An 18,191-nucleotide genomic window follows, 5' to 3' on the forward strand; every position below is an offset into this window, starting at 1 on the left:
CAGTTGTTGTGTTGAACTTGATGTTATTATCAGATCTTGTATAGCACAGTAAGTGTTCTGTGACTGTTAACCTTTTATTTCTTTTTGTGGCTTTTCCCCTTGTTCCTTGTAATCAATGCCTTTTCTCTTTCCTAGGCAAGGCTGGTGTCTTTGTATTTTGATACCAAGAGGTACCAGGAAGCATTGCATTTGGGTAAGTAAACTGGTAGAAATCAAAGTAAGACCTCTAAACTAGCCAAATGAGTGGATTCCAAACCTGGTTATTCTTACTGATTGTTAATAATTATATTTTACTTGTGTCTAAGAAGTATTTCAAGTAGTTTACAATTCATAAATTTACAAATTTATAAAATTTGTCACGGTAAAGTCCTGCTTTAGATTCGTGAAAAACTGGGGTGGAGGTACAGCTCAGTACACCTGGGAGTAGCATGGGAATACATTTCTGGGAAGCCAGCTGGGCTTAATCTCAGGTTTACAGAATAGACATCAGTTTTACGCTTTAATTTAAAGTAGGTCATTTCATTGAAATAGTAGCTGATTTTTTTTGTTTTTAAGTTTAGTTTATACATACTATCATGGTAAATTTCAGATTTAATTTTTTTAATTACAAATGTTTTATAGACTACTATAAAGCTACTATATATTTTTTGTAATTTTTAATTTTTATTTTATGTGCATTGGTGTTTTAACTGCATGTATGTCTGTGAGGGTGTTGGATACTCAGGAACGTGAGTTACAGACGGTTGTGAGCTGCCATGTGGATGCTAGGAATTGAACCTGGGTCCTCTGGAAGAGTAGCCGACACTCTTTAATTGCTGAGCCATCTCTCTATCCCCCTGTATATTATTTTTTAATATTCATTTTTATGTGTATATGTCTATGTGAGTATTTTGACATCTGTGCATACTCATGGAAATCAGAAATGTTGGATCCCTGTAGCTGAAGTTATAAATAGTTGTGAGCCGCCTGATGTAGGTGTGGGATCTGAGCTCACAGGTCATCAGGAAGAGCATTAACTTAACATAATCTTAACTGCTGAGCTATCTTTCCATCCCCCCTCCCAATATTACTATTTGTAATATATTTAAAATTTTCCTTTTTTGTTACGTTTTTATATTGGTGGGGTGAGGGAGAATGCATGTATGCACAGTGTGTATGTGGCGATCAGAGAATAGTTCTAGGGAGTTGATTCTATTCTTCTAACTTAAGAATTCTGGATTGAACTCAGGCTTGGTGACAGGCCATCTTGCTGGCCTTTAAAGTCTCTTAAAATTTGAAAATATTGCTGGTCATAGTGGCTCAAGCCTTGGTCAAAAGTCCAAAATGGGCATGGCTTAGTTGGCAAAACGCTTGCTGTGCACACACAAGGATCTGAGTTTGGTTCCTAGAACTCAAGTACAAGGCCTCCAATCCCATTACTGGGAGACAGAGACAGAAGAATCACTGAGGCTGACTGGTCAGTCAGCCGTGTTCTAACCTGTGAGGCAGCCCCAAGTCTCATTGAAAGCTCCTGTCTCAAGAACACAAGGTGTACAGCTCCAGAGGAGCACCTGAAATTAGTGGTGGCAAGTTGTATAACTTAGTGAAGATTCTGAAACAATCTACTGCATTATATCATTTTGATAAGGTGAGTTCTGATGACTGGGGAGGTAGCTCAGTTTGTTAAATGCCATGAGGACTTGAAGACCTGAGTTTGATCCTCAGAACCCAGGTAAAAAGCCAGGTGTGGTAACAGACTTCTAATTCCAGTACTGCAGCGGGAGAGAGAGAGAAAGGAAGATCCCCAGGGAGGAAAAGGCGGAGAGAGCAGAGAGAACTGACCCATCACTACAAGTTGACCTGGTTTACACACACACACACACACACACACACACACACACACACACACACACACACTCACACACTCACACACACTCACACACACTCACACTCACTTACTCTGGGCCGGGGGGGGGGGGGAGGTGTTAGGAAACTGAGTACTTATATTTTTGGAAGCTGGGTGTTTTTTATTGTTTTAATGTTTTTTTTTTTATTTTAAGATTTATTTATTTATTATATATACATTGACTAGCTGTCTTCAGACACACCAGAAGAGGGCATCATTAGGGATGGTTGTGAGCCACCATGCAGTTGTTGGGATTTGAACTCAGGACCTCTAGAAGAGTAGTCAGTGCTCTTAACTGCTGATCCATCTCTCCAGCCCCCATTGTAATGTTTTTATTAGCATATATGATTACCTATGATGAGTTTCACTATTACATTTTCATAGAGATATGTAATGTAGGTCAGTCGTACTCAACTCCTCTTGTTACCCTTTTTTATATTTCCCCCTGTGCTAGTCGCTTTCCTTGCTCCAATTATTAGCTCTTATGTTTTCCTTTGTGATCCAGTGGATTAAGGCTGTTGTTAACACCATGGATAAGAGTTTGTAGGACTATGAACACCTCACAGTAGGTACATCATTGAAGAAGACATTCTTTTTCCCTGATCAGTCATTGGTGCCAGTTAAATCCTCCTCATATGATCTTTAAATACCCTAGAAATCTCCCATTGCTTGCTTCTGGATTTATTTTATGTGTGTAAGTGTTTAACTTGCATGTGTTGTGTGTGTACACTGTGTGCATGCCTATGGGTGGTATAAGTCACCATGTAGATACTGGGAACTGAACCTGGGTTCTCTGTAAGAACAGAGTGTTCTTAACCACTGAGCCTTCTTTCCAGTTACCTTTTTTTGTTTTGTTTTGTTTTGTTTGGTTTTCAAGACAGGGTTCCTCTGTGTAGCCCTGGCTGTCCTGGAACTCACTCTGTAGACCAGGTTGGCCTCTAACTCAGAAATCTGCCTGCCTCTGCCTCCCATGTGCTGGGATTAAAGGTGTGTGCCACCACTGCCCAGCTATACTTTTTTTGAGACAGGTTTTTATAGGTTCAGGCTTCTGCTTTAGCCTCCCTCCTGTTAGAATTACAGGCACATGGTATCATGCTATCTTTACTTGCTCTTTATAAATAATAATATCGCATTTCCCCTATGATTTATTAAGTTGAAAATTGCAGGGAACCTTGGATTTGGCTTGGCCTAGCTGCCTTGAGAGGCATGTGTCATAGGTATTTCAAAGTATTCACACTGACTTTTTAGCACCCTGAGAAAAAACAAACATAGCCTTGGCTCCAGTGACTTACTGGATCTGGGTCATTCAATTGGCCACACAAAATGTCTCTCCAAAGGACTGTGACTTTGAATATTTTTGGAGGGGCTCAAAAACGTTCTGCAGAAGTAAGACCATTCTTCCCCAAATTAAAAAAATTGTACTGTATATCTAGAAGACAAAATATTGTGTGGAGTAGCCAGCCATACTGCCCTGCTCCCCCTCCTTTGTTTTTAAATAACATTTAAGTTGTTCATTATTTCTTTTTACAAAAGATTTACCCTGAGGATTTTAAAGAATGTCTATGATATGGGTTATATCAAACTTTTGGCAAAATTTCTGAATAGGCTTGTATGTATGTAGGAGCATTGTTTTGTTTGTTTGTTTGGTTTTGGTTTTTCAAGACAGGGTTTCTCTGTGTAGCTCTCCTGTCCTGGCTGTCCTGGAACTCACTCTGTAGACCAGGCTGGCCTCGAACTCAGAAATCCACCTGCTTCTGCCTCCCAAGTGCTGGGATTAAAGGCGTGTTTCACCACCGCCTGGCTAGCATTGTTTTTTTATTTTACAGGGGTATAAAATAGTAAAAGCCAGTTCTAAGTCATTTAAAGTATTTAACAAAAAATTTAATTTCTTTTAATAAGGAATGAAAGCTTAAAGAATTGATTCAATTTTTATTTTTGAAAACAGATCTTGTGGCATTTTATTTTAAGTGGAAAGTAGAATATCATCCATATACTGTATAAGAAAAGGAAGAAATATATATCCGTTTCCACCCCCCGGCCTGTTGAAAATGCTTGCCAGTAGTTGAGGCATTATCTACCCTTGGAGGGTTGTAACTAAAGTTAGCTCTTGAGTATGTGAAGTATATGAGTATATAATATCTCCCCTTTTTAAAAAGAACATTTGGCAGTCTGGCATGTAGTATTAGTATTATCTTTTTTTTTTTTTAAGATTATGTATTTTATGTGTATGAGTTCACTGTAGCTGTATAGATGGTTATGAGGCTTCATGTGCTTGTTGGGAATTGAATTTAGGACCTGTGCTCGCTCTGCTCAACCCCGCTTGCTCTGGTCAACTCTACTCCCTCAGTCCCTGCTGGCTTTGGTCCAAAGATTTGTTTATTATTATATGTAAGTACACTGTAGGTTTCAGACACACCAGAAGAGGGCATCAGAGCCCATTACAGATGGTTGTGAGCCACCACATGGTTGAACTCAGTCCTCTGGAAGAGCAGTTAGTGCTTTTAACTGCCAAGCCATGTCTTCAGCTCCTATATTGTTGGTTTCTAATAGCTTGGGCCTGACATCTTTCTGAATAATTAGTCTTCTACAGTAAATATTCATCTCCAGTAAAACAGGTGTTTGCTAAGATCCTCCAGTCAGAGGGAAGAAAAACTTTCTCAGAAATAGAATCAAAAAGAGGCACTATAAAAGGAACAGTTGGTCCATATTGAACACAGCTCTGTTGAAGATCCTTAAGTCTTAAATGGGGGTATAATTTTTAACTTGTTGCCTTGGGTTATTAGGATTGGATGTTTCACTGGTAAAAGAATCCCATCCATGTCTTTTTGATCTCTTGCACTTGATACAAAGATTCTTGACTGGTAGACTTGTACTGTGACTGTGACTTAAAAGGAGTTAATTCTGTCATGTTGGCTAGAAACCTCCTTAACAACCTCAGTAAGAGATGAAAAAAGTTTCCATACTATCAGGGACTGCACTTAGGACAGGGTAGAGAGTCGGGGAGCTTAATGAACTCCAGGAAGTTCATCAACTGATAGCCCTGCTTTAACTTTGTCTTCCAGTAACTTTGTGACTCTTTTAACCTTGCCCGTCCCATCTTTTCATCTCCAGTAAATGCTCCTGCCTTAGTGTACTTGTGTGAACAGGATTCCCAGGACTCTCTCACCTTTAACTTTTCTCCCCTTTTCTTTCTTTTTAAATCCCCATATTCCATGTCCCTGATGCACCGGAGCTTACTTACTGGTCCAAGGTCACCTGACAATGGCCTCAAGGAATTAAATCAGGCCAGGTTGGAGGGGCCACCGCACAACTGAGGCTGTGACAGTTTTATTGAGAGCAGTCAGACTTTTTATATCTTTATTAGCAACAGAATATAATGACAATTGCCAGGATCAATACAGTTGTAGTTGCCAGGATACAATGATGTTTGCAAGGAATACAGGGTATAAAAGATTAATATTTAAGACCAATTGTCCTGTCATGATTCCATGCCTTCTTGGCTACTAAGGGAACAAACCAGAGAAACACAAAGTGGTCTGAGTGCTTCACTGCCTGAGGGAGTGCCTCAGTCTCTCAGGAATTGAAAAACCTATGGAGCATGCCTCTTAAGGCAGCTAGGCCAGGCCTTCTCCATGCTTCTTTGCAGAACATATTGTCAGTATTTAGTGCTTATCTTGCAAAAATGTCAGTCTTTCTTATTTGTTTGTTGTTTGTTTGTTTGTATATTTTTTTAGGCATGGTTAGTCCATTGTGTCTCTGTTGGAACTCTCTCTGTAGACCAGGCTGCCTTTGAACTCAACAGTTCTGCTTGCCTCTGCCTCCAAAGTGTTGGGATTAAGGCTATGTACCACTATGTCTGGCCAATAGTTTCATACGTTTTAAGAAGATAGTAGCTTTTTTGTTTGTTTGTTTGTTTTTTGTTTTTCGAGACAGGGTTTCTCTGTGTAGCCCTGGCTGTCCTGGAACTCACTCTGTAGACCAGGCTGCCCTGGAACTCAAAAATTCGCCTGCCTCTGCCTCCCAAGTGCTGGGATTAAAGGCAAGCACCACCACCGCCCAGCAATAGTAGCTTTTTAAAAAAGCTAGCTTTATAAAGTGTGTGTCTGTTCCTCAGGAGTGAGTATTCTATCTTTTTTATTTTATTTTTTTGAGACAAGGTCTCATGGAGCCCTAGCTGGCCCAAGACCTTTTTATGTAGAATAGCTGGCCTCAACTCACAAGATCCATCAGTGTCTGCCTCTGTCTCCTGAGTGCTAGAACTATTACTGACTGCAACTTTTGAGACAGGGACTTAGATGTTCCTGATTAGGATATACTGGTTGGCCATTGAGCTCCTGGGGAATCCTCCTTTCTCTGCCTCCCCAGAATTGGGCAATTGGGGGTTTTTCTTTTCTTTCTTTTTTGTTCTGGGGATTGAACTGAGTTCCTCAGGTTTGTGTGGCTGGCAGATACTTTAAGGACTGAGTTATCTACCCTAAAATTCACTTCAGAGTTACATATTTTAGTGTTGTTGGGTTTTGTTTTTTTTTTTTTTTTTGTAAAAACTGTATTCACTAAGTTTGTGCAATGACCAGCACTAATTTCAGAACATTTCTATCACTTCAGAAAGAAGCTATCTCTAGTCAGTTCTCATTAATTCTTACTCCTCACCTCATTTTCCAAGCCCTAGGGAACTCCTGCTTGATTTCTGTTCAGATCTTGCTGTTTAGGACAGTTTATATGAATGTAGTCATATAACACGTGGTCATCCTTTGCTTAGAGTAATGTTATCAAGATTCACCCATGTTGTCATGTGTCAGCACTTCCTCGTTGTTAAATAATTGTCCCCTGGATGCACCGTTTGTGTGCATATGATTTTGCACTGTTTGGGGAATTGTGCTGGTTCACTTGGGCTTGTTTTTATTTTGAATACAGGCCTAGAAGTGCAGTTACTGAGTCAAGTGTAATCTCTAGTGGGTTTTTATTTTTTGTTTTTTGTTGGTTTTTGTTTTTTTTTGGTTTTTGTTTTTTTTTTTTGAGACAGGGTTTCTCAGGTAGCCCTGGCTGTTCTGGAGCTCAGAAATCCACCTGCCTCTGCCTCCCAAGTGCTGGGATTAAAGGTGTGCGCCACCACTGCCTGGATATAGTGTTTTGAAGAGCAACCAAGCTGTTTCCCAAGTGGCAGAAACATCCTCATCAATACTATCATTTTATTATAGTTTCCTTAATGTATATAAGTAGGATTTCCTTATGGTTTTGACTTGCATTTCTTTAATGATACAGGATGTAAAACATCTTTATATGAGACATCTATTTTGATACTTTGCTTCTTTTTCTTTTTTTTTTCTTTTTTTTTTGGTTTTTCGAGACAGGGTTTCTCTGTATAGCCCTGGCTGTCCTGGAGCTCACTTTGTAGACCAGGCTGGCCTCAAACTCAGAAATCCGCCTGCCTCTGCCTCCCGAGTGCTGGGATTAAAGGCGTGCGCCACCACGCCCGGCTTACTTTGCTTATTTTTAATTACTAGGGTTTTGTTTGCTTGGGGGGTACTAGGATCTTGATTTGTAGCCTTGGCTAGCCTTAACCCATGGCACTCCTTAATATCTTGAGTGCTGGAATAGCAGCCTGAGCTACAAACCCAGAGATGTGTTTTCCCTTGATTTTTAAATCCTAAGTTTTTACATTTACTTACTGGTTTATTTATCTATCTGTGTGAGGGCATGTGTGTGGCATGTGTGTGGGCGTATTTGTGGAGGTAGGAAGATAGCAAGGATGTTAGTTCATTACCTCTGTGGTTTCTGGGGACTGGACTCATGGGAGGCTTCCAGGCAGATTATTTTTTTTACTAGTTGAATTATCTTTTTGGAACTTGCTCTATAAACCAGGCATGCCTCAAACTGAGGAATCCCCCTGCTTCTATCTCCCAATTACTAGGTGGGATTAAAGGTGTGTACCACCGTGCCCAGCAGATACCAGTTGAATCATCTTGCTCTCCCTGTTTTTATTTTTCATTCCCATTAATTAGCATTGGAAATTTGAAAATATTTAGTCCCATCAATTAGGAGATTTGGTATTTGCAAATATTTTCCCCCATTCTTGAGTCAATTTATTGTACAGACTGGTGTATTGTGCTACAATGTGTGTGGTGTGTGATTGCATGTGTACATGTGTGTTCATATGTGTATGTACATTTGTTTGTGTTGGAGGACATAGTTTGACATTGGGTATTGTCAAACGATCGCTTTGCACCTTATATTCTGAGGGAGGGTCTCTCCCCTAATCTTTTGGATTCAGCTAGTCTAACTACATAATTTGTTTTGGAAATTCCTGGTTTCTACCTACCAAATCCTGGGATTATAGATGGAACTAACATGCCTGTTAAGTTTTTTTATTTTATTGATGGTTTTTTTTTTGTTGTTGTTGTTTTTTGTTTTTTGTTTTTTGAGACAGGGTTTCTCTGTGTAGCTTTGGCTGTCCTGGAACTCACTTTGTAGACCAGGCTGGCCTCAAACTCAGAAATCTGCCTGCCTTTGCCTCCCACGCCCGGCTTGATGGTATCTTTTAAAGTAAGTTTTGTGCCAGCAAATGGCTCAGCAGGTAGAAGTGCTTGCACTCAGGCCTGAGGACCTGAGTTTAATTGCTGGATCCCATGAGGTGACAGGCAAGATTGACTGTCACGAATTGTCCTCTAAGGCCTATTGGTACACTCTTTTAATCCCAGCACTCGGGGAGGCAAAGGCAGGCAGATCTCTGAGTTCCAGGCTAACTTGGTCTACAGAGCGAGTTCCAGGACTGTTAGAGCCATACAAAGAAACCCAGAAAAAGTTGCTCTAACTTTCACATGTTTGCTGAGGCATTACTGGGCTTGGGCTCCCACATGTGTGTATGTTGAATAAAGTACATTTAAATTATAATGACATCCTATTCATCCTTTTCATTTTCTTTTGTTGTTTATCCTATCAGTATAAAATTAAGTCTTTAGTTGTTTTTCTTTTCTTTTGAAACAAGGTTCCACTATGTAGCTTTGGCTGGCTAGAAACTCAGAGATCTGCCTGTTTCTGCTTTCCAAGTTCTGAGTTTAAAGGTGTACACCACCACACCTGGCTCTTCTTTGTTTTGTTTTGTTTTAAAGAGGTTTTATAGTTTGCCCCTCACCCCCACCCCCCAGACAAGGTCCTACTATATGTAGCTTACATTGGGTCTGGAATTAATTATGTAGCCAGTCTGGCCTCCTGCTCACACTCCTGTTTCAGCCTCCTAAGTGTTACAGTTATAGATGCGCACCATAGTCTTCATTCTTATATTTAGGCCTTTTATCTGATAGGAAGTTATTTTTGTACATGGTATAAATGATCTGTTGAAGAAATAAGGTAAATTTGGAGACTATTGACATACCTAAAACTCCTTCCTTGCCCATGAGCCCTTGTACCTTGTTGTCTCTGTTTGCCTTGTTGAGGCAGTTTCTTACCATGTAGCCTAATCAGGCCTAATCATTCTGCCACAGCTCTCTAAGCTGTAATTACAGGCATGCCTTAACTATGTCTGCTTCCAGGGTTTCTCACACAGTTCTTTGATTAGTGGATTCTTATTGTAAACTTGGGTGAAAGTGTGTAGGACTCTTAGCTCCAGTGTTATATTTAGAATAAAAGCTTCAGAGATACATAGTTTTCTTTTGAATGTGCATTAGAGGGAATATAGTTCTTGCATGGGCTGTAAAAGTGGCCTGTATGAGGTGGTTTTTTTGTTTGTTTTGTTTTGTTTTGTTTTCAAGACAGGGTTTCTCTGTGTAGCCCTGGCTGTCCTGGAACTCACTTTGTAGACCAGGCTGGCCTTGAACTCAGAAATCCACCTGCCTCTGTCTCCTGAGTGCTGGGATTAAAGGCATGCGCCACCTGTATGAGTTTTAGGTTTCTTCTCATTGCCATTAGTGGAGAGTGAGATTTTATGGTATTATAATATTAAAATTAAGGCCAACAAGAAAATGCAGAGACATTGCCAGCTTCAAGGCATGTGGTTACAGGAGGATCACTGGGGCTTGCTAGCTCCAAGCTTAGGTGAGAAAATGGGAGCCCCAGAGTTAGGAAGAGACTGTCTCAGAGAAGTAGGTAGGAAGTGGAAGGGAGATGCCTGGTATCCTTTTGGATACCTGTGTATATGTTTGCATAACATCACAAAGTCACACGGTCACAAAATTAAAACAAACTTTTTTTAATATAAAAAATGTGTATATGACTGTTTGTCTACATGTATGTATATGACTACATGTATACCTGGTGCAGAAGAGGGCATTGGATCCCCTGGAACTGGAACTTCAGATGGTTATGAACCACCACGTGGGTCCTGGGAATTGAACTGGGTGGTCTGCCAGAGCAACCAGTGTTCTTAACCTTTGAAAACTCTCTCTAGCCCCAAACAAACCTTTCTTTGGGGGTGGGGTGAGGGGGCTGGGTATGACAGCTCACACCCTTCGTCCAGTGTAGTCTTCATAGTACAATCCAGGCCATCCAGAGTTACATAGTAAGTTCCTATCTTAAAAAGGGGTGTGGAGTGAGGGTGATATGGAGACTAACAAACACATATGTGCATATTTCTTTTGCAGGTTCTCAGCTGCTTCGGGAGTTGAAAAAGATGGATGATAAAGCCCTTTTGGTGGAAGTACAGCTTTTAGAAAGCAAAACTTACCATGCTCTGAGTAATCTGCCGAAAGCCCGAGCTGCCTTAACCTCTGCTCGAACCACAGCAAATGCCATCTACTGCCCCCCTAAATTGCAGGCCACCCTGGACATGCAGTCAGGTAAAGGCCCAGCAGTGCATAAGACATGCTTTCTTACTGCTCACCTCATCTTTTTTTTTTTTTTAAAGATTTATTTATTTATTATATGTAAGTACACTGTAGCTGTCCTCAGACACTCCAGAAGAGGGCATCAGATTTTGTTACAGGTGGTTGTGAGCCACTATGTGGTTGCTGGGGTTTGAACTCCGGACCTTCGGAAGAGCAGTCAGTGCTCTAAACCACTGAGCCATCTCGCCAGCCCCCTGCACACCTCATCTTAAGGGTGAAAGGATGGGGATTGGGGACTAGAAGGTGGGGTAAGGGTGGAACTGAGGTTGGGAAACAGTTGACTGATTTGGTCCAATCTTCCTCAAAGAAACCAATTACAAGGGTGCCTTTCTAACCAGCTTTTTCCTATTAACTGTCTAAAGTACTTAAGAACACAGTTATTAGTGCCTGACTCCAAACTGGCTGACTGGCTTAACATACCTGTGTTAACCAAATCTCTTAGAGAAGATTGTAAGTTTTTTTTTTTTTTTTTTTTTGAAAGGGCCACATATCAGGGCTATTAGAAGATAATCCTAATTTCAGATGTTCTGTCTTTTCATACACCTGTGCCCTGTATACAGCTTCCTATGTATCTTGCTGAACCCAATTCAGATGCCTTTTCTGCATATCATTCCTTCTTGTTTTTGACACAGGCTCTCATTATATAGCTCTGAACCAGGCTGTCTCCTAACTTATAGATGCACCTCTGCTGCCTCTCTGGTTTTGCTTTTGAACTAACTTAACACATACGTGTACATGTGGGTGGGTGTGCTATCTATCTATCTATCTATCTATCTATCTATCTATCTATCTATCTATCTATCTATCTAATCTATGAATGAATGGGTGTTTTATATGTATGTGTGGTACTTAATATGCCTGGTGCCCACAGAAGCCAGAAGAGAGCATTGATCCCCTGGAACTGGAGTTACAGATAGTTGTCAGCCATTGTGTGGGTACTAGAAACTGAACCTAGGCCCTCTTGCAAGGACAGGTGCTCTCTCAAGTCCCCAAAAATCTATTCTTCTTTCACACTATCATGATAAGCTCCTTAGGAGTCTTGTCTGTATATTTTCTGCTTGGCACGTGGAAGATTCCCTTTAATGTTTGTGTTGAATGACTGTGTGGGTCTTTGCTTTTAAAAGTAAATATTCAGGCTGAAGAAATGGCTAAGTAGTTTGGAATGCATTGGGCATCTCACAACTTACCTGTAATTCCAGCTCTAGGGGATTTGATGCCCTCTTCTGGCCTTTCTGGGCATGAACACAAACATATTCAGATACATGAATACATTTTTCAAAAAAGTAGGCATTCTGTGGACCCATTCCCCCAGCTGGGCTGCCTTGTCTGGCCACAGTGGGAGAGGATGTACCCAGTCCTACAGAGCCTTGATGTGCCATGGGGGAGTTGGGTACCTGGGCGGGGGTGGGGGGGTGGCGCTCTGCCTGCTCAGAGAAGGAGGGGAGGATAGGAAGGGACTCAGGAAAGATGGGGCAGTGATCAGGATGTAAAGTGAATTAATAAATTCATTAATGGAAAAGCATACAAAGCAGACTTATGCCAACAGTAATGCAGCTAGTGTTTCATGAAAACAGAATTTTGGTTTTTCAGGCCTTAATTCCCACCCCACCTCCCTTATGGAGTAGGGGATGGTTTCCAGACAGGGTTTCTCTCCCCTGGACTCATTTTGTAGGCCTGGCTGGCCTGGAACTCACAGACATCCACCTGCCTCTGCCTCCTCAGTGCTGGGATTAAAGGCATGTGCCATCATGCCTGCCCCCTCCTTCTTTAAAAGATAATATAATGTTCTATATAATAATCCGTGGTGGCTTTGGACTTGAATTCTTCCTCAGCTTCCTGAGTGCTGGAGTTATAAGCTCCCCCTTTTCCCAAACAGACTTTTTTTTTTTTTTGTTTTTTTCGAGACAGGGTTCCTCTGTGTAGCTCTGGCTATCCTGGAACTCACTCTGTAGACCAGAGTGAGTTTAAAGGCGTGCGCCATCACTGCCCAGCTCCAAACAGACTTATTTTAGTGATTTATTCTTCTCTATTGATATGTTGGGAGATATGGGCAAATTCTGGTATCCATTAAGCTTAACGGCTTTAGCAGTTTGTTGTGACTTCTTTTAGATTTATTTAGTTCTATTTAATGTGTGTGTCTATTTTGTCTGCATATATAGTCTATGTATCGTGTGTGTCTTGGTGCCCACTGAGGCTAGAAGAAGGTATTAGATTCTCTGGAACTGGAGTTACAAATGTTGTTAGCGACCATGTGTGTTTGGGGAATTAAAGTCAGTGCTTTTAACAGCTAACCTGCCTCTCCAGCTCTAGTTTGTTATATCTTGAGTGACTTTTCATTGGCTATAAAGAAGTACATATTTTCCTATAGGCCTCTTTAGTTAAGAACTGTTAATAAGCCGGGGGGTGGGGTGGGGTGGTGGTGGCGCACGTCTTTAATCCCAGCACGCAGGAGGCAGAGGCAGGCGGATTTCTGAATTCGAGGCCAGCCTGGTCGGTCTACAGAGTGAGTTCCAGGACAGCCAGGGCTACACAGAGAAACCCTTGTCTCGAAAAACAAAAACAAAAGGATTTGACTCTTCCCTCAAGGTGGGAGATGTCAGGTTATAGGTAAAGGTGCTAAGCTGGGGGGGAGCCTACCACTTCTATGCATTGTGTCCCAGTTGCTACAGTGAGTTATGGGCATGCTGCTAAAACACTGATTTTTCTGGGATCAACTTTTAGCAGCTTTATCCTTTTACTTTTATCTGTTAAGTATTTTATATCAAAAGTGTAGGGAAGCACTCTGTTAAAGAGATGGGTGGGGTTAAGGTCTTTAAAGTCATAAAGGGATACAGAGTTAGGCAAAGTATAGAGAGGTACTTCTCAGCCCATTAGCTACTAACTTCCATGTCATCCTAGGTGAGAACATAACATATGGTGCATGTAGTCATTTCAACTAACATTAAGCTCACCTGGAGCAACCAAATTGGGATTAGTGAGATAAACTTTGATATTAACCTAAAGAAATACTGGCTCATTGTGTGTAACTGTTTATGGTATTGGATTATATGAGATTTATTATATACAGATTGCATATAGGCAAAAGCACATCCCCAAATAAAGTATATTTGAAATGAAAGAAATAACATGTTGGGGAATGTTACCAATCAGGAAAGCTGCTTCAGTATGGAACTCCTAAATTTAGCCAGGTGTGGTAACACAGACTTTTACTCCCAGCATTTGAAGGGAGAGGGGGAATCTCTGTGAGAGATCTCTTTTGAAAAATTAAACAAAGGGAAAAAACCAAAACTCAGCTTAGAAAAAGCTGTATTACTAATTTTTAAAATTTTATTTTATGTATATGTGTACACTGTAGCTGTCTTCAGGAAATCCAGAAGAGGGTATTGGATCCCATTACAGGTGGTTGTGAGCCACCATGTGGTTGCTGGAAATTGAACTCAGAACCTTTGGAAGAGCAGTCCGTGCTCTTAACAACTGAGCCATCTCTCCAGCCCACATTACTAATTCTTATTTTTTATTTTAGTTTTGTTGTTTTGTTTTTGAGATACAGATCCATGAAACCCAGGATGGCCTTAAAATTGATTTGTAGTTGCGGATGACCTTATACCTGTTTCCACCTCCAAGTGTTAGGATTACAGATGTATGTAACCATGCTTAGTTTATTTCATGCTGGGTTTAGATGCAGGGCTTGTACGTGTTAGTCGAGCGCTTTACTATACCCAGCCCAGAGCTGATGTTACTGAGTTTAATCACATGGTCTGGTCAGCTCACTGTCTAGGTGATGTCTTGGAGGCTAAACATTTGTTCCAGTGGTGGTAGGACTAGGTGGTAAGAAGGAAGGGAGAGATAATAAACTGTGTGTTTGGCGTTCCTTTTGAATTGGGTCTGTAACTCTTGAGAATTTAAAAAGGTGGTGCTGATTAGAGAGGCTAGACACCTGGGGTTCTAATGCCAGCTTTTAGGAACTGGCTTGTGACTTGTGGCAGATCCTTTGTTTACACTTGAGCTCATTGGTAACTTGATGCTGTTGGGGTCAATTTCTAAGGCTTTTTAGAGCTTTCTTATGGTTCTGTTATTTTATATGGTCCTTTGTTCTTTCTTTTCACTGGCCAGGCATTATTCATGCAGCAGAGGAGAAGGACTGGAAAACTGCATACTCATACTTCTATGAGGCATTCGAAGGCTACGACTCCATTGATAGCCCCAAGGCCATCACATCTCTGAAGTACATGTTGCTGTGCAAAATCATGCTCAACACGTAAGTGATCACTAATTGGAGGGTGTAAGAACTAATATTTCAACAAGTATGCACTATAGCAGAGGTGGCTCAGGCGGGGAGTTTGGCCACTAGAGGTGCAACTCTAGCTGCAGGTGATGGGGCTGGCTGATACAGAGTGTGGTGGTCAGAGGAATTCTCTGACAATCTCGCTTGCTGCTCCTTTAGACTTTGGGAGATGATTTTAGAAATTACTTAGCTGGGAAATTCTCTTGGAGATTTCTCACTCTTCAAATAATCTGTCCTCACAGGTATTTAGCACAGAATGGAGTTCAGGAAATAGTTGACAGGCCAGTGTTAGCCAACTGGCCCCCCAGAATGGGAAATGGTGAGCCAAGTTAGTCTTTATAAAGTGGACTTGTAAAGGCATGATAGTTAAATGGTGCTGGAGACCGAACCCAGAGCCTCATGTATACTAGGTAAACACTATCCCTAACCTAGGGTAATCATTTTTACATTTTTAAAAAAATTTTATATTTTTATTTATTATTCCCTCCTTCCTTTCTTCTATCTCTGTCTCTTTCCTCTTTCTCTTTCCTTCTTTTCTTTCCCTCCCTCCTTTCCTTTCTTTCAAGAGGGATATGCCAGAGAACACAGGATTTCATGTTACCCAGGCTAGACATAACTTGTTTTTTCCTTTGTTTTTTTTTTTTTTTTTTTTTTGAGACAGTTTATCTATGTAGTCTTGGCTGTCCTGGAACTTACTCTGTAGACCAGGCTGACCTCCAACTCACAGAGATCCGCCTGCTTTCTGCCTACTGAGTGGTGGGATTGAAGGCGTGCGCCACTATTGCTCTGCTTGCTTTATTATTATTATTATTTTTATTTTTTTGCATATTTTTGTTTGTTTGTTTTGTTTTGTTCGAGACAGGGTTTCTCTGTGTAGTCCTGGCTGTCCTGGAACTCAGAAATCCTCTTGCCTCTGCCTCCCAAGTGCTGGGAATAAAGGCGTGCGCAACCATTGCCTGACTGAAAAATTTTTTTTAAATTTACTTTTGTATGTATACATGTGTTTCTTCTGAATGTATGTGTGTGCACCACTTGCATGCCTGGTGTCCAGAAAGCATCAGATCCCCTGGAGCTGGAGTTAGAGATATCTGTGAGCATCCATGTGGGTGCTGGGTACTGAACCCAGGTCTTTTGCTAGAGCAACAAGTGCTCTTAACTACTGAACCATCTCTCCAGACCTGGTCTCAACTTTTTTTGTAGATAAGGACGATGTTGAAGGTACATTTCTGCTGTCCAAGTGTTGTGATTACAAATATGAGTTACCAGTGCTGGGAGACAAACCCAGAGCTCCATGTATGTTAGACAAATGCTCTGCCAACTGAGTTACATCCCCAGGGTTTTGTTTGAACAAGACCTGCTATGCTGACATTTCACTTAATCTTATTATGCTTCCTTTTGATTACTGGGGAAGTGGGGCACATTCATTTGGGTCTTTTCCTCTTCCTGCCTTCTATTTCTTCTATTTTTTTCTTCTCTTTCTCTTTTCCTCCTCGTACACTCCTCTTTTTTTTTTTTTTTGGAGATAGGATCTCACTATGTAGACCAGGCTGGCCTTGAACTCTGAGATCTAACTGCGTCTGCCTCCATAAAAGTATACACCACCATGCCTAGCTGTACTCTGTTAAATTTTGGGATATTTTTACAAGGCTAGCCTTGACGAAGACTGGAAAAACTAGCTTCTGTGTGTTAGGACATATGGGTTTGGTTGATTTTTTTCTCTCAGTTGAACCTTCACAATGGAATTCTGGTTAATAGTTAACCTAAACCCCTGTTCTGGAGCAGTTGATTAAGTTATTGGTTCTTTTTTTGTTTTTTATTTTGTTTGTGTTGTTTTGTTTTGCAGCCCAGAAGATGTCCAGGCTTTGGTGAGCGGAAAGCTTGCACTTCGGTATGCAGGGAGGCAGGTAGGGAATATTGTGACTGCACTTGTGCTCTGAAACCAGCTTATTGTCAAGTTCATGATGTTTGATGGGAGCAGTGTTCCTCAGGTCTCCATCCTCCCTTCCCCATCCCTGTTTTCCTCCCTTAATAAGCTCATTTATTGGGTTTTCTTTACTGTTAAATTCTTTCCCTAGAAAGTCAGTATTGGGCACTGTAACAGATAGGTAACTTGAGGGACTTAATAATATATTGTAGCATTTGCTGTTAGCTCACAATTTATCTTTGGCCAGATCTTCCTGTTGTGAACCTAACTTGCAAATAGAACCTCTGCAGAATCTGACATCCTGATTCTCTGGGTTGGAAACCTGCTTAGATCTGGTACAAAATGCTGTGTGGAGGTCAGATTACTTGGTGTGAGAACTAGCTTTTGAGGGCTGGAGAGATGGTTCAGCCAGTAAGAGCACTGACTGCTCTTCTGAAGGTCCTGAGTTCAAATCCCAGCAACCACATGGTGGCTCACAACCATTTGTAATGAGCTCTGACACCCTCTTCTGGTGGGTCTGAAGACAGCTACAGTGTACTTATATATAATAATAAATAAATCTTCGCCAGGTGTGGTGGTGCACATTTTAATCCCAGCACTCAGGAGGCAGAGGCAGGCGGGTTTACATAGTGAGTTCCAGGACAGCCAGGGCTACACAGAGAAACACTATCTCAAAACCAAAAAAGAAAAAAGAAAAAAAAGAACTAGCTTTTGAGACCTCCCTTAATGTTTCCCAACTCATCTTCCCGTTCATACTATGAACCTGTATATACTTTAAAAGAGGCCTTGGATGGTTGGTCAGCCTTTTTGTATTTGGGTAAATGTGATGACTTTTTGGACCACATGGTTGTAAGGATGTTGTCTTGGGTGTGTGTCCTATTCCCACTTTGCTCTTTGATGACTGTCATAACTAAATCAAAGCAATCATTTTGAATTTCAAGTAAAGTTGTTTCTAAACAATGAACAGATTAGCTATCTTGCTAAATCTCTGGAATACTGTTAACAAAAACTGATTTCTCTGTAAGTGGTCCTAATTTCTTCAGCAAGAGTTTCAAGTCAGATTATAGTTCTGACTTGGAATACTGGCTTTTACTGTAGACTTTCCTCATAACTGGAGTTGAAGCCGGGTGTGGTAGCATACACTTTTTTTTTTTTTTAAAGATTTATTTATTTATTATATGTAAGTATACTGTAGCTGTCTTCAGACACTCCAGAAGAGGGCGCCAGATCTCATTACTGATGGTTGTGAGCCACCATGTGGCTGCTGGGATTTGAACT

At 41.0% G+C, this 18,191-nt stretch overlaps 1 protein-coding gene across 2 annotated transcripts in view; it reads left to right on the plus strand.

The window, feature by feature from the left end:
- Psmd11 (proteasome (prosome, macropain) 26S subunit, non-ATPase, 11) overlaps nt 1-18,191 on the plus strand; it is a 44,634-nt gene that overhangs the window by 17,164 nt on the left and 9,279 nt on the right. For both annotated transcript variants that reach the window (NM_178616.3, XM_011249223.3), the window contains 4 exons: nt 136-193; nt 10,462-10,656; nt 14,818-14,962; nt 16,833-16,893. In NM_178616.3, the coding sequence (NP_848731.2) occupies nt 136-193; nt 10,462-10,656; nt 14,818-14,962; nt 16,833-16,893 (459 nt within the window). The remainder of the gene's footprint in view (nt 1-135; nt 194-10,461; nt 10,657-14,817; nt 14,963-16,832; nt 16,894-18,191) is intronic.

Source organism: Mus musculus, chromosome 11 (genome assembly GCF_000001635.26).
Source record: "Mus musculus strain C57BL/6J chromosome 11, GRCm38.p6 C57BL/6J".
NCBI lineage: Eukaryota > Metazoa > Chordata > Mammalia > Rodentia > Muridae > Mus > Mus musculus.